The sequence below is a fragment of the Fukomys damarensis genome, unplaced genomic scaffold (genome assembly GCF_012274545.1).
Source record: "Fukomys damarensis isolate Sample0158 unplaced genomic scaffold, DMR_v1.0_HiC HiC_scaffold_12, whole genome shotgun sequence".
NCBI classification, from domain to species: Eukaryota; Metazoa; Chordata; class Mammalia; order Rodentia; family Bathyergidae; genus Fukomys; species Fukomys damarensis.
Window position 1 is genome coordinate 43,785,440 of NW_022900924.1, and position 17,218 is coordinate 43,802,657.

General features: G+C 33.8%; 1 protein-coding gene across 25 annotated transcripts in view; it reads right to left on the reverse strand.

Annotated features, from left to right (window-relative positions):
• Nucleotides 1-2,037: 2,037 nt before the first annotated feature.
• Dlg1 (discs large MAGUK scaffold protein 1) overlaps nt 2,038-17,218 on the reverse strand; it is a 200,423-nt gene continuing 185,242 nt past the window's right edge. For 12 of the 25 annotated variants that reach the window (XM_033762563.1, XM_010624041.3, XM_010624038.3 and 9 more), the window contains 8 exons: nt 16,304-16,345; nt 15,298-15,333; nt 13,824-13,874; nt 12,876-12,977; nt 12,344-12,516; nt 8,429-8,538; nt 4,236-4,327; nt 2,038-2,262 (listed from right to left, as the gene is read on the reverse strand). In XM_033762563.1, coding sequence (XP_033618454.1) covers nt 2,156-2,262; nt 4,236-4,327; nt 8,429-8,538; nt 12,344-12,516; nt 12,876-12,977; nt 13,824-13,874; nt 15,298-15,333; nt 16,304-16,345 — 713 coding nt within the window. In that variant the 3' untranslated portion in view covers nt 2,038-2,155. The remainder of the gene's footprint in view (nt 2,263-4,235; nt 4,328-8,428; nt 8,539-12,343; nt 12,517-12,875; nt 12,978-13,823; nt 13,875-15,297; nt 15,334-16,303; nt 16,346-17,218) is intronic. The other 13 variants (XM_019207498.2, XM_019207497.2, XM_033762562.1 and 10 more) reach the window with 3 other exon arrangements.

Sequence of the window (17,218 nt, forward strand, 5' to 3'; positions counted from 1 at the left end):
TTTTTTGTACTGGGAATCAAACTCAGGACCTTGTGCTTGCAAGGCAGGTGGTGGAACCACTGAGCTAAATCCCCGGCCCCTTAATGACTTCTTAGAACCTGTTTCAAACACAAACCAAAACAGGGATGGGGATATAGTGATGTAGCTCAGTGTAAAGGTCCCAGATATAATACTCAGTTAAAAAAAAATTCATAAAGCACTCTACCCCAAGTTTTAAACACATATATAGCATCATTTTAGAATGTGTTGGTATTTACAACATGTGACTATTTAGCAAACACTCCAAAATATCTCATAAGGTGATTTTTGGAGCTTTTGAGATTTTCTAATTCCCTTCAAGAGTGTTTATGTTTGGTGACAATCTGCTACATTTACTGTGAGAGCTGTAATACAATGCCAAGTGGTTACTGAATTCAAGGTACAAGTTATATAATGTGGGGCAAGAAAATATAAGCTTATAAAATAATTTTTCTTTCAAAATTCAAGACACATTTAACATGAATTTTACAATAAAGTTTATTAGCTGTTCTCCTCTTTCTCACAAATGGAATGGATAATGTTTATTATTCTTTACAAACCAGTATTCATTTAAGAAATTTTAATGAGGTTGCCAAAAACCACATATTTAATAAACAACTCCAAAGAGAATGAGAAGACAAACGGTATTAATAAAAAGGACCAGAGAAACTGTTTTCTGAATTCATTTCTACCTTCTACTAAAATTTAATTGCTCATCATGAAGATCTGTGCAACTCTAGAGCAGAGCAGCTACACAAGATGAGGGCACTTGAAGGGAAAATGCACACAGAAAGGGGGCTTTCACCTGTTTTCTGTTAATCAAAGGAGGAAAACTAGGAGGAAAGGCAGAGGACCAAAATCAGATCTAAGGACAAGAACAGTGACATTAAAAAAACCAAGAACCTTTTGAAAAATTCTGTAGAAAAGAGGAGAACATGCTCATTCTTTTATTTGCAATCTAATGACCCTAGAGGTTTCTCCTCACAACCACCATACCCCTGTGTTCAGCTCACAGATTGAAGAAGGTAAGTCTCATCAATTAATATTAATTTAAAAACCAAACAAAAAGGAGCTGGTGGCAAAAGAAAAAATATATTTTAAATATATATATGTTTGTGTGTGTGCAACTATGTAAAGAAAATAATTCCATAGTTACAGAGTTTAAAGAAAGTTATATATATATTTATATATATATATTTTATTATAACAAAATAGGCAGTTATTGTGGGTAAAATATTCATTAAAATCTGACCCCTAAGAATACATTTAAAATTTTAGGCTATGAATTGGACTCCTTTTCCATTGCCATGATGATTACTACATCTTTACTGTAATGTCTCTTTGTCTGCATTTCTATGAAATTTTCTCAACCTTCAGTGTAAAAGGTGAGCTCCTATCAACCTCAACGTGACCTTAATTCAGAAAATGGGATGATCGTTATGAACAGTTTTTGTGAGACACTATAAACAGTGTTGCACAAGTAGATTAAAAACATCTGAACACTGTTGCTCCTTATGTATTGGGGCGGAAAACTTCAAATAATAAAAGACTTTAAGAACTCTATGAAAAATGAACATCCCTTGTGAAATTATGAAAGTTAACGCAGACATTAATTTTGAAATAAAAAAAAATCTTGTCTATAATGAAATAATTATTTTGATACAGAAGTCAATTGGGAAAAGGACTTGAGAGCTAATACACTGGCCAAATCATGCTATTAAAGTTAAGCGTGCATAGTTGCTCAGTTTACTAAATCACTGGTTAAAACCACTTTTCTTTCATTTGTACTGAAATTTCAAAAGGATGAATACAAAGCTATTCTGAAAATCTTAGTTACTTTCCCTTAAACATTAAGGAGTTTTATCACAATTTCTGCATCTCCCCAGACCCTTTAGCTGGTCAGGCCATCCATTTTCAGTTCAGGAAAATGGCCACAAACCATAGTGATGTAGAATAATACAGATGACACAACACGAAGGAGACAGTAGATGTCAAAAATAAGCACAACTGGGACCATGATGAGTGAGAGATGATTCAATATGAATGGAATACTGAAGACAGACTCCAAAAGGAAAGGGCAAAGAAATGTCAAAAGAAAACGAGACTGTGAAAAAGGGAAATAGAGAAACATCAGTCCTCATAACTTTTCCTTTGCTGGAACCCAGATGTAAGGACCAGATTGTTCTTCTATGATTTGCTTCACTTGGTTGTAAATGTCTTCCAGCGTATCGCCCTGTACAATAGCTACAATGAGAGAAAGAAAACCAGAAATCTCTATTAATCATCTGTCTTTAAGTCAAGAGACTTAGTCACTCATCTAGGAAGAGTCACTATTTATCTACAGTTTGCTTAGTGACATTAATTTTACTATTCATATAACGTACAAATTTTTATTTCAAAAACTGATAAAAGCGAGACTTGGTTATTTTCTCTTCTGCTTACTGTTTTGTCTGTCATGTAAGTGTGTACTGGTTTCATTCACTCATTCATCTGGTGGGGCTGGAGATTGAATCTAGGGTCTCAAACATGCTTAACATACTGAGGTTACTCTCAGCCCTTGGCTATCTTTTAAGACTATTACATATTTCCTTAACTTTCCTGATTTCTCCATAGTGGATGGAGAAAAGGAGAGTGGGCTCAGTGCCAGAGAGGGCAAACATAGCTACTTTTCTGTTTTGAGTATTGGGCTTAGGGGAAAAGAGCTTAGGGGAAAAGAGTTATAGATTGGTATTACTTTCCCCCAGATGCTACTAGGTTCAGGTACTGGAGTGGAGGGAACCTGAGATACATCATCTGTCCTGTGAGTAGTTGGGAATTATTAAACTCATACTTTTTCTGCAGTTTGAAATTATGTATAAATAAAAATGGTAACAATTACCAACAAGAAATTCTCTGGGAATACTTGGGAGTCCCTGAGGTCTGTGTGGAATAAAGGTCAGTTAATCAAACAATAACAAAAAGCAAGTCTGACCAGAAAGCACAGCATGAGTAACTTAAAAAAAAAAAAATGTTTTCATATAAATGAAAGAATTCAAAATTAAGTCAGATAAATCATCAAACTATAAAACAATGCTCAGTGATTTTGGAAGATCATCACAGATATAGATTTTCACGGTCTCAAAAACCTAGAATTAAACTCCAAATGGAGATTTAAGTCAAATTATCTATCTGACGACTGGGATTATGCACATTATGCAGCCAGGGGGTCAATGGCACAACGCTACCATGTCTAAGTAATCTTGGGTTCAATACAATTAGGACTGAAGGAAAAAAGGTAAAAGGGTGTGCACATGTGTAGGGAGGGCCTAAAACACACACAGTTAAGAAGGCTTGATTAACCAAAAAACTAAATACTGTAATATTTATTAGCATCAGTTTTGTGAGAGTTCACAGTTTGAGTGAAATACATTCACACCTTAATCAGAGAGTAGAATGGGTAGGGGATATGGGGAGACGTTGGTCAAAGGTACAAATTACCACTTGTAAGAAAGGGACCTAAGAGTAACCTGAAATGGCAACTGTGTGGTGACAGATGTGCTATATGAGTGTGGTAATCAATATGCTATGTATATGCAGATCAGATTATACTGTACACTCCATATATATATAGATAGATATATAATATAATATATAATTTTTTTTTTTTGGTACTGGGGATTGAACTTGGAACCTTGAGCTTGCGAGGCAGGCAGCGGAACCACTGAGCTAAATCCCTGGCCCTCCATTCTAAATATATAAAAATTGTTAATTATATGTCAATATAGCTGGAAAAAAATTGATCAAAATTTATAAAAGATAAAGTCAAAATTTCATACAAGAAGTCAAATCTACTTTGACCATACTTTTCTCTGGTCAAATATGAATTCACTTCGATAAAGGTTGTCCTAACCAACAACCTAAGAAACATTAAATCTCAAGATTGCCCATTTATCACCTAGGTTAGATGAATTTTCCACAGAACAATACCACAGACCTTAACAGTTTATTCTGAAAATAATAATACTGATTACTACCAGAGATGTGGACATTAATTCAAAATACATTTGAATGTATCAGTTCAAATGAGTTCAAAGCAATATTCTACTATGTGCTTTGTGTTTTTAGTACCGGGGACTGAACTCAGGTCCTTGAGCTTGTGAGGCAGGGGGCAGAACCACTGAGCTAAATACTCGGCCCAACATTCTATTATAAAGGACACTGTCACACATGGTCCCAACCTGTGAAATGCTCAGTAAATTCCTGTTCCAGTTTCATGGCCCTCTCAAATGTTTTCCTGGCTTGTTCTTCTGTCAGACGCTTATTCATTTCCCTGTGCAGATAAATTTAGAAACTGGTAATTACCACATTATAATATTTTTTTTAAAAAGGAGAGAAGACATACAAAATCATAAAAAGTTGAGCTCTGTTGAAAACATGAATGTCATTAAGAAAAGATTTAGCTCATATTTGGTACAAAAAGAGGGTTTTACATTCTGCAATGGATCGAGTAGCCCCGTAGACTCCCTAAGAATTTATGATACTCTTCACAAACAAAAATTTCATTTTAAGACTGACAGACTTACCTACTAATTTACAGAAGATAAAGGGGATACATGAATGTAAGTAACACCATGACAAGACAGTCAGAAAGTACAGACCGAGGAAAGTACTACAAAAGAAATGACCTGGCTTCTTCACAAAGTAACTGGGATGATGGGGAGGAGGAGAAGGAAGGAGAATCTGGAGACTAAAGAACTTAAGTCAGGAAATGAACACATTAAAAAACCAAAACTATCAAATAACCAGGAAACTGTGATTGATGATATCAAATTATTTTATGTATGAGAGTCACAGTGATTTTTAAATAAACAACACTAAAAAACCCTTAAATATATGCATGAAATGATGTGTCTAGATTTGTTTCAAAATAATGTGCAGTGGAGGGGTAAGGAAGTGGAGGATACACGAAACCAGAGTGCAAGCTGGTAAAGTTCGTTGTAGCTGGGTGAGGAGTATACAGTGGTTTGTCCTAATTTGTGAGGTTAAACTTACAATATTTCACCATTAAGTATGATGTTTTCTTTTTGTATTTTGCATAAGTACTGTTTAATGTTGTCGCCCTACATACAATAAAAACATACACATGTACGTAAACATACAAAATGTACAAACAACATACATACGTACAAAAACATACAAACATACATAAAAACATGTAATAGACTACGGGCATTTCTTGTAGAGTAGGTCTGGTGGCAATGAACTTCTTCAGTTTTTGGTTATCTGAGGCTGACTTGATTTCTCCCTTTTGAAGAACAGTGTTGCCAGCTATGGGATTCTTGGCTAACACTTTTTTTTTTTCTTCAGTGCCTTTAACCTATCAATCACTGCCTTCTGATTTCCAAAGTTTCGGATGACAATTCTGTGGATAATCTTTTTGGGAAAATATCCTGCGTATGAGCCACTGATTGCTGCTTTCAACATTCTTTGTTTTCCAGCAGTTTAATTATAATGTGCTTTAGTGAGGGTCTGAGTTTAGTATGCTTGCAGTTCATTAATTTCTTGGATGTTTATGTCTTTTGTCAAAAAGAGGAAAAATTTTGGCCACTATTTTTTCATATAATCTCTCCACCCCCCTCCTTTCTGGGACTCCCACACTGCGTGTGTTGGTCTACTTAAAAGGTGTTTCAGTTTTAAGCTCTGTTCACTTTTCTTCAATGTTTGTTTTCTTGTGTTCCTGACTCTTGGTAATTTCCATTGGCCTTTTTTGTTTTGTTTTATTTTTGGTACCAGGGATCAAACCTGGGACCTTGCGTTTGTGAGGCAGGCGGTAGCACCACTGAGCTAAATCCCCAGCCCATTTTTTTTGTTTTTTGACTGGGTTGCACTATCTAGCCCAGGTTGGCCTGAACTCATGGTGATCCCTCCTGTCTCAGCCTCCTGAGTGCTGGGATTACAGTCATGTGCTGCCACACCCAGCTCCACTGTCCTTTTTTTTTTTTTGAGACAGGGTCTCACTATGTAGTTGAGAGTGACCCGGAATTCACTTTGTAGCCCAGGCTGGTCTTGAACTCACAGCGATCCTCCTGCCTCAGCCTCCTGAGTGCTGGGATTACAGGCGTGCACCACCACACCTGGCTTCCACTGTCCTATCTTTAAATCTGTTGATTCTTCTACCTGCTCAAATGTGCCATGGAATCTAATGAGTTAAAAATAAATTAGTTATTTTCAGCTGTAGAATTTCTTTTTCACTTCTTTTTTTGGTGTTCTCTTTACTGGCATTTTTATTTTGCTCATATATAATTTCCTTGACCATGTCTATGTCTTTTAGTTTTTTGAGCATTTTAGAAACAGTGAAAGACTTTGTCTAGTAAGTCCAACACCTGGTCTTTCTTTGAGACCTTTTCTATTAACTTATTTTTCCTTTGAATGGGCAATGCTTTACTGTTTCTTGTCTTTGTTGTTGTTATTGAAAACTGGACATCTGAGTCTTATCAGGAGGTAACTCCAGAGATCAAAGTTTCCCTTTTCCCGCGGGTTTGCTATTTTATTAAAAATTTATTGTGCAGTGTTTCGGGCCGAAGATTGGCTTGAGCTGTTGTAAACCTGGGGTTATCTCAGGCATTTTCTGAGACTGTGTTTTTCCAGAGTAATAGACAGTGGCTCTCTAGATGTCCCCTGTATATGTGGTTACTTCTGAATATCCTGGATTGGCTACTGAAAGGGTAAAAGGTACTAATTCTTTAAATCCTTCGAAGTCAGTTCATCCTTTGGGGGCAGGAAGGTGCAATGATGGCTCACTAACTTTTTCTGTGTACCTCCAAGATCAGAAGCAGCAATCCTTTATCACACCACAGATTCCTGGCATTTGGAGACCAAGGTCCTGCTGCCCACCCTGGCTCTCACAGATTGTGTGACAGATGCTCAAGGAATATATTACACTGCCTGTTACGGGGTGGTAAGCAGCACTACTACACTAGGAATTGAAGGGAAGTTGCAAGCTTGCAACAGAGTTCCAAAATAATTGTCAGATGCTGCCATATGATTGTTTTGTAGGGAGAAAGATGGATTTCTGGTTCTATTATTTGGAGATCCTCTTTTGTGATGTCCCAACATCATTTATTCTGTTGTCTCTCTAGCTCCACCATTGTTTTTTTGTGGTAGAGGGGACTGAACCCAGGGCCTTACGCACATGCTAAGCAAGTGCCCTATGATAAACTTATAGCCCTGTTTCTGCAAGAAAGTTTTAAATTTGTGTAGTTCCATATCCTTGATTTTTTAATGTGATTATTTCCTGACAGGTGTGTTAGTTTTCTTCATGATGCTTTTGGAATTATCTTTGTTACCCTAAATAGCTGTCAATCTGTGACATACTTTGGGACTGTGCTATTTTTATTAAATATACTGTACCTCTTTATCTCCAGTAATATTTCTTACTTTAATGTATACTTTGACAGTAATGGAAAACTAATCTATTTTTGGTTAACATTTACATGGTATATCTTATGTATTATTTTATTTTCAACCTTTCCATAACCTAAAATTAAAGAAGTATCTTATGATAACAGTATCATTGTTTTTCTTCATCTAGTCTGACAAAGTGTCTTTTAATTAGAAAAACTATAATAGTACATAAGATCCTAATGAGATAATTGACAATGTGAAATAGGAAGAAAAGGGCTAAAGGTGTAGGGAAAGTGGGAAGGGTAGGGGAAAGGTAATAAGGGAAAAGAAAAAAATATGAGAAAATGAAAAAAATGGAAATAAAGTGTTTGTAAATGGGGAGGGAGGAGTGGGGGAAGGGAGGGCAGGGACAAGGGGAAAAAATGAGAACCAAGACCTGTCATGTAAAGGTACAAGATCCCAATGATGAATGTAACTGTACTGTATCCCTAAAATGTACCAATAAACTCAATGAGAAACAAAAGAATATTTAATCTAGCATTTATTCTAGCAGTAAACAGAGAACAGTCTATTTACTGAAATATTTGGGTTCATTTATACCATTTTACTGTTTATATTGTTTTGAATCATGTGTTTTATGTCTCTATGTACTCTTCTTTTAATTTCTATTTAGAGTCTGTCTTTTTTTTGGCCCTCTTTTATGTAATGATATATTTTTTATCTCTTAATGGTTCTTAGAGCTGCACTACTCAATTCAGTGGTTATTCCTAGCTACACGTGGCTCTTTAAAAATTCTAACAGATGTAGCTTATATTTTAGTAATATTGATGGTGATGCGACAATGATGGTTAACATCAGTGTGTGTTTAACCCTCATCCAGTGGTTTGTATACTCTATAGGGTGGATACACATGTTACTATTCTCTCCAATATATGGATAAACCTAGATGCAGGGAGGGTAAATAAATTACTCAACAGTGACTTAGTGACTTGTGCTTAGTGACTACATATTAGGCATTTGCACTTACATGATATTTTCCATGGATTTAGGTTTAATAAAAATGGATATTGGATAAAGTTGTGCAATCTGTAATCTCTTTATGGCATTTCCAGACACATCAAGGATACAGTGTTTACCCTAAAATAGAATAAAACAAAAAAAACCAAGTGAACTGAGTCTTTTCAATTATACCAAAGGTACATTTCATTTAGGCAGAAAATCTAGATTATCCTATGCCTGAATTTTTTCACTTTAGGGAAATTATCATTTCTATTAGCAAATATTAGAGGGAAAATGACATAAAACAACAACAATGATAATGAAAAATTAGAATGCAATTCTTAAATAATTATTACATTTGAAAAGGAACAAAAATATGGTTTTCAAACTTCTAGCTATTAGACCAGTAATTTCTCAAAATGGTGACTGATAGAGAGGGTCCCTACCTTTAATTTTGTTAAGAGAGGACATTAGTAAAAAAGATTCCAAACTAGTATCTGCCCACAACCACAATTTCATAAAATAATATATGATGAACAGAGGGCAAAGAATCCCAGAATAACGATAAATCTTCACTTGATCACAGCAAAAATGCTGAGAAGAGATACAATGACAAACCTTCTAAGTTAAACAAATGTGTAAAACCTCAATACTACTATTCTGTCATTTTTTATTTTATTGGGGATTGGCAAATACTTTTATCATTAACTGGTATTTGGCAGCCTGAACCCCGAATTTAAATGACAACTTTTCCGACATGTTTAAATTCATTGGCAAAGGTCATTTTATTTATTTATTTTTTATTTTTTGGTTTTTTGAGACAGGGTCTCACTATGTAGTTGAGACTGACCTGGAATTCACTATGTAGCCCAGGCTGGCTTAGAACTCACAGTGATCCTCCTGCCTCAGCCTCCCAAGTGCTGGGATTACAGGCGTGCACCACCACCATTTTACATTTTTAATAGATGAACATTTCCATGTTAAACAGGGTAGTATTTACAGTAAGTCCCCGACTTTCGAACATTCGAGTTGCAAACTTTCACAGGTATACTGTATGAGACTCACTTTGTTGGATATGAAGGATTCCGACTTAAAAAGGTTCTCCCAGAATGGAACTTGTTTACAGTTTGGGGACTTACTGTGTATCTTATTATTATTATTGTTATTTTTTGATACCGAGTCTTTCTATGTACTCCATGCTGGCCATGAACTCATAATCCTGCCCCTGCCTCCCAAGTGCTGGGATCTCAGGTGTGCACCAAAATGTCCAACTCATTTATCAGACATTATTTTATTACAACATATTTTAAATCAGGTCCTCTCCAGCACATTCTAAGCAAGAAAGTCTCGAATACATGTAAATAAATGATCATTTCAACTTAGCATGTATATTTGAAATAAAAAATTAATTTGTTAATTATTTCAAACATGGCAAAGTAAAAAACAAGGTATTCATCACCCATTTTCATACTAATATTTTTACATGATTGCTTACAAATGAAAAAGACATTCTATCACATTTGCTTTATTTTCTCAATATATGTACATAATAATTTGAGAGTAAAGTGCAGACTTAATGTTCCTTTATTCCATATTTCTGATGACAGTGGCAGTTCATACATAATCAAAATATAACTCTAAATGTCACCTAATGATGTCCTTTACTATAAAAAGATAAAAATTTTCTGGTCTGGGATCCAATACATGATTCATTCAGGTGTCACACCTCTTCACTCTCCACCAGGCGGGCACAGTTACTCAGTCTCTGCCTTTCTGATCACTATATTTTTTGAAGCACACAGAACATTTATGTGATAGAATAAGCCTCAATGGGTTAGCCTGCTTCTCCACTGGCAGCTGGTGTGCTGCAGTTCTCGGCAGGGATGCCTCAGACATGATGCTGTGTCCTCAAGCCTACTAGATAAGGGAGACATATGGTACCTGTTTGCTCTATTACAGTGATCTTCATTTTGATCACCTAAGGTTTTATCTGTCTTTCCACTGTAAGTAAAATTCTATTTTTATTTTTGCAATGGGTAGGTACCTTTGTGGGAGGGCATTTTGAGTATGCAAAAAGCTTATAAAAAAATCCCTCATTAATATTAGCATGCCTAAAGATTCTTACTAGAAAGTTACTTACCATGGTTTTTTAAGATACATTTCCTAATTTCATCTTTTGTTTTACTTTAACAGATACTCTAATGTAAGGTAAAGATGTCCATTTTACCTGTTTATTCATGTATTTATGTAATTATGGACTGCTAGATTCTTATTTTATTCTATGTGTTATAATCAGCTATTACCATCATTTCAATATTCAAATATTAACACAGTTCTAAAAGTCAAAATTATACAGAAATCTAAACTCACAGAGATGTAGCATCACCAATCCCTTCTACTCCATTTCCATTCTATCCCTCCTGTTCTAGGTAACCAATTTCATTAGGCTCTGATTTACCCTTCTTGTGCTTTTACACAGCTGAATAAATGCGTATTTTTCTCATTTCCTGTTTTAAAATCATACCATCGATCCTGTTTTGTCATGTGACTCTGACACACTCCCACCATGATGTGCTGCCGTCTGTCCTAACTCGATGTTAAACCAATGCGGTAGCCCGATACCGGATTTGGAACTTCCAAAACTATGGGCTACAAAAAATTTTTCTCTTTATAAAGTCAGTTGCCTCTCAGGTATTTAATTTTAGTAAAACAAAGTTGACTGATACAGTCCACTATTATAAGTCTGAGATTTATCAATGTGGATACACCTAAGCGTTACATTAGTGTATTTATTCTAGATTCTGTATGTCACTACATAGATAAGTCGTTGCTTTGTAGATTCTAATTTTTCATATTTTAAGTGTTACTATGAACATACTTACATATGATTCTCATGTGTGACTATATACTTAGATACCAAGAAACAAATTTCTGGATCATAGAGTATGACATTTATTAGGTATCGGCAAGCTATTCTTGAAAAAAGTTCTGTTAATTTCTATTACTACTGACAACACCCTAGGTTTTCCAAATCTGTGCTATCACTTTTGGGACATTTTTACTTATTCAAAAATTTAAAACAGCCAGGCATGGGTGGCGCACGCCTGTAATCCCAGCACTCAGGAGGATGAAGTAGGAGGATGGCTGTGAGTTCGAGGCCAGCCTGGGCTACATAGTGAGTTCCAGGTCAATCTCAACTACTTAGTGAGACCCTGCCTCAAACAAAAACAAAAAAAACAAAACAAAAATTTAAAATGAATCAGAACTAAAGAAAATCGTTATAGCAAAAGTAGCACGTACATATAAAAACCAGGCTATTTTGTAGATATTTAATGACTAAGTCTATTAGTTGTGAACTATCAACTATGAAATAATTTGATTTATTTTCTAGGCCCAAAGAATGATTAAGCATCCTTAGAGGTACATTATTTTGGTCTTTCCCTAAATCTGTTTTAATACAACGTCACAATGAAATACTCTGAAGGATGGTTTCAGAAACCTGTTATTACAGCGTTTTTGAGGTTTTACACTGTTTTTGGAGACTTAGAGGAGAACTTTTTGTCTAATCTCAGAAGCAGTGCAATTGTGAACACCTCACTGACTTTTAGTGATGGGCATTGCTGATCGTAGCTCCTTAACATCCTGTATAACTAGAAAGACTAGGGCCAGACACAAGGTGTATCTAGAGCAAAAGACCTTAAAGGAGAGCTTCATAGGCTGCCATTTCTATTTGCATTTTCTTTATCTACAATGTATATTTTATCTTGTATTTTTCTAACCTCAAACTTAATTATTTAGGTAAATAAATTCTCAACATAGTAATCAATGCTGAACCATCTATATTTTTCATACTTGTTAAGTAAAAATTTTTATCCCATCGCCCTTTATATTACATCAAAGGAACATGTGATTAGAAACTGTTTTGGGTTACTCTGAGACTTACCTTTTCAGCTACTTCTCTCACAGACTGAACACTAGTTCCATATAGATGGTTGTTATACTGGCCAGCTTCAATGAATTTATGTTCTTGGATATCTTTTTCCATCTGCTCTCTTGAAGTCACAAAATGGTAATCTCTTCCGTCTACCTCATAATCTCGTTTTGGTCTAGTTGTATCTTTAACAGAAAAAAAAACTTGGGGAAGTGTGTAGTATTAAAAACACAATAAATCTATTATTTATTTATGGTACCTGGGACCAAACTCGGGACCTTGTGCTTGCGAGGCAGTGGGCAGAACCACTGAGCTAAATCCCTGGCCCTGTTTTCCATTTAAACCATCGTAAAGTTCAATGGGACCGGGGATTGACCTCAGGACCTTGTGCTTGAAAAGCAGGCACAATGCTACTGAAGTCAATCCCTGGTACAAAAACAAAACAAAACAAAATAAAAACATTAAAAAATGGTTATGTTTACTTTTGCCAAACACTATGACAGGAATGTTAAGAACAATTAAGAGTTTTTATGTGGCTACTCACGAGGAACACAGGATCCAAATTTGTCAGGAAATTCCGAGATCAAGTCATCATTTATCCTGTCTTTCATAGGTCCCAATATAATAACTGGTCGAGTATAATTAACTATAAAGATAAACTATACGTTAAAAGGAATAAACACTCAATAAATATTAATGTACTTTATTTTGCCATAGAATAAAATCATTGTTATAAGAATCTTTGTTCTTTCTCAATATCCTTTCACTGACACTGAAATATGACTATTTTATAAAATTTTATTAAGATACTCAATCTCCACTAGAAGTGAAATGAATTTAGAATTTTAGCAGAAAATGTTTTTAAATATCACTAACATCTCATTATAAACATGAAAACAAGATACATGGTTTTATAAATAGAAACTGTAAGGAAAGTGAACAAAGGACAAAAAAATTGGTGTAGGAAGTATAATAATCATAGTAATAATTTAGAAAGATGATCTAATAGAGGTCAAACACTATTTCCAGGGGTCGCGGTGGAAGAAGGGAGATTAAGAATGAGAACTGGAACTAACACTGTAATAAGAAGGCTGAAAAAGTGGTTATTAATAATATAATAAGTATTAATAATATAATAATAATATATTGCAGAAGTAGAATAAAAAGAAACTAGAACCTGCCTAGATAAGGAAAAGGAACAGAGAAAGGTCAAATGAAACTTTTAAGATTTTTAAAAAGAGTTATTGGAAAGACAATACTGTCATTATGAATACTGGAAAGAAATAACACACCATTATAAACCAGGCAATATAAAATGATTTCATTCTAATACATTATCAGCTACTTTGTTTCATAAATTTCTACATAAATATATATAGTTAGTAATAAAATTCTAATATGAAATTTGTTTGCAGAAGATATAGACCTATTTTACAAGGGTTTTTTATTTTGTTTTTCATAAGATTGTAAAACACCAACAGGCTTCACAAACCTTCTTGTTGATTCACTGGCTCATAAGACAAGACATATTCTTCTTGACCACCTATTAGAAAGTTAAAGCACAGATGAAAAAAATATGAAAAGATAAACATAAATCTAATCCTTTATATTTAACATATAAATTATTAGGACTTTCCTGAGAAAACAACAAAGATGTATAAAAATATATTACTTCAGAATTACTTATAGTAAGACTCAGTAAAAGGCAAATTATTACAAGGATTAAAGTTTAATAAATATAGCCAAATAAAATGTTATTTATTTATTACAGCTATTATTCTGTGCGTACAGATCACATCTACTAAAATATTTGTGATGACGAGTATGTTCTATTAATTTTTCAGACTCTTAAGTTTCTTTTTTTTGTACCAGGGATCAAATTCAGGACCTTGTGCTTGTGAGGCATGCGGCAGCACCAATGAGATAAGTCCCCGGCCCCAACTCTAAGAACTATTACATCTTTTAAAGACTAATGCTATTAAAATTTTAATATTAGTATGAGTAGTTCCACATATATGCACATTAGATAATATGCTATTAAAAAGTACTACTTTTTTGGTTCCACTAAGTATAATATTTAACAAAATTTGTAAAACTACTGTCACTGATGAAAAAGTTCACTGGTTATTGTAACTCATCGATTTTATGAAAATAATATTTAAATTGTGTTAAAAAAGGTCTTTTAATAAAATTAAATTCTTCCCTTGCAACAAAAATGAATCAAATTAATAGTGAAGGAGTTACATATAGTTTTGATCTTAAAAACACTAAAAAGTTTCTGAAGGTTAAATTAAAGGGGTAGAACTTAGGAAACATACTAAATAAAAAATCTGCCAATTATATCTGAACCCAGTGAAAAGAATTTAAAAAGTTAAAATTTCTAGTTCTTAACATACAAGTAGAAAAAACATTAGAATTTATGTGGTTCAATGAAAGCAATCAAAATTGGATGATATATTTGAAGATTTTGTTTGCTTTGCTTATCAAGTTCTGTAACAACTTTCAATAATGTTGTCACTGGTTTATATATATTCAGATACAGGTCTTTTCAATTCACATACTGGTATAAGTATTCATTCCTGCTTTAAAATATATTTATTTGTTTTCAATTTTATTATAGTATATAAAACATATTTTTACAAGCTGCTTTTTTAAAGTACTGGATGTAAAATATGGTTCACATACTAGCAAAAACATGCAATTTGAATACTCCACACCTTAATGATTCATGCAAATGGTGAAAGAGACAGTATATACTTTCATTATTTCTCTTTAGTCTAGAAAGCCAGTCTATTCTATAGCAGCTTCTGGTTATAAGTTACTAAAATGCTGAAATCATATTTTCACATAAAAAATGATTAAGAAACTCTTATGTAGAAAAGAATAGCCAACCAAATGAATGAGATTTAAAAGTATATATTGTCAACATGAAAAAAACAGAACAGACTGATATGAACAGGATGGACCTTTGGAGCAGCCATACTCATCTGTAATCAAGATTACTTTCGTATTAGACAGCAGTAAAAAAAAAAAAGTTAGAAAAGCAATTTTAATTTTTAAGATGCTACAACTGGTAATATTCATGTAATTTCCCATCCTCCCATGCCCCAGTCTGTTTAAAGACTTCATATGTATACCTCACTTAAAAATACCAAGAATATAATATGTTATGTAATACAAAGAAAGAAAACAGTCTTACTTTTTTGAGCAATGATTGAAAAGCTTTCCTTCCTTTTTTTGGGTGGGTACCAGGGATCACACTCAGGACCTTGTGCCTGCAAGGCAGGTGTGGTGCCACTCAGCTAAATCCCAGGCCCACCTGGTCCCTCATTACTTATTCTAACCAATAGGTGGTGATAAATAATGATAACACAGACCAATACTGGTGGCAGAGCAGAAAGGAACCAAAGCTAAGTATGACTTAGCATTACTGAAAGTTATTTTGTTAGAAACAAAATTAAAATGTCAAAATACAAGTTTACTTTTTGTTTAGTCAGTATCTGCTTTCCATAAAAGTCACACACACACACACACACACACACACACACACACACACTCGCTGTGTTAAAAAATAAAAGGTTTGAGTAGTTTTCCAAAATTTTGGGCACTAACCTCTCTATTCTATCCATCCATCCATCCATCTATATATCTATCAGCTATCTTTTACCCTAAAATGCTTGGCCCAAAAGTGTTTCGGATTTTATTTTTTTTCTTTTGAACTTAAAAATCTGAAATGCTTCAAAATTTGAAAATCAACTGAGCATCATGTTGCCGCTACAAAGTTTTAGAATTTGGATAGAGACACTCAACTTGCAGTATTTTATTTTTCAAGAACATAATTTAATTGGCTTCCCCTGATTTTAAAGTTAAGCATATGATTTTCAGCTTTTAGAATATATAACTAAAGAAAAACCACCCAAAGGATACATAGTACTTCAAATTACAAAAGAACAAGTAACTTAAAACACTTACGGTAACTACTTTCACTATCGCTGGCATTAGAAGTTACATGCTCTGAAATTGCAGGACAATGAGAAAAATAAAAGTGTCATGAGTTTAAAAAGCTGATAAAAGCAAATTATCAAAGTAAAACATGGTGACATACATTACAAAATGTTGAGCTATAAACCGAAGATAACCATTTTTTAAAAAGCATTTTTTATTTTAAAAATTCAATTCTTTTCAAACAAATAAATATGAGTCAGCAAGAGAAAATACCTGTAATTAAGGACAATGCCTTATTTTTATACAATATAGTTCATGAACAAAATCTCTAATATACATAGCAAGCAGAATATGGCAAAGGCAAAGTAATCCTAAATTAGATAAAATGTAGAAACAAAACCCAAAATGAGAAAATGTATTTTGCACTATTTTAGTTTTATGAAACACCAAAGACTAGCAAAGGAGACAAGTTATATTTGAGCAAATAGATGCCCAATTTAAGGAAGGAGTTTCTTTGTAATTTAAAAATAGGTTTTATATTTAGTGAAGCATATCTCATTCCTGAAGAGAAATAAAAATTCTTGTTTCTGGGATCATACAAAGCACATTAGATGTCACAAATGTCTCAAAAATATGTCTCAAAAATAGTAGATGGAAGGGAATTCTTCAGGTTGGGATTGCATTTTAAAAAAGACTACACTTTGATAAAATTGACAGTGTCTGCTTTGCAAAACATGAAAAAAATCTAAACAAACACATCTTGTCAAAAATTGCTTGACTGCTCCTCAAAATAATTCCATTTAATAACTTGCTTGTTTAGTAAACAAAGTCACTCTTTTACATATGTAAATGTAACACCTCTCAAGTCTTCCTTGAATAAAAAAAGAGTAATTTTATTTATAAAAACTAAAAAAAAAAAAAAAAAATCCTTCCAATGAGACC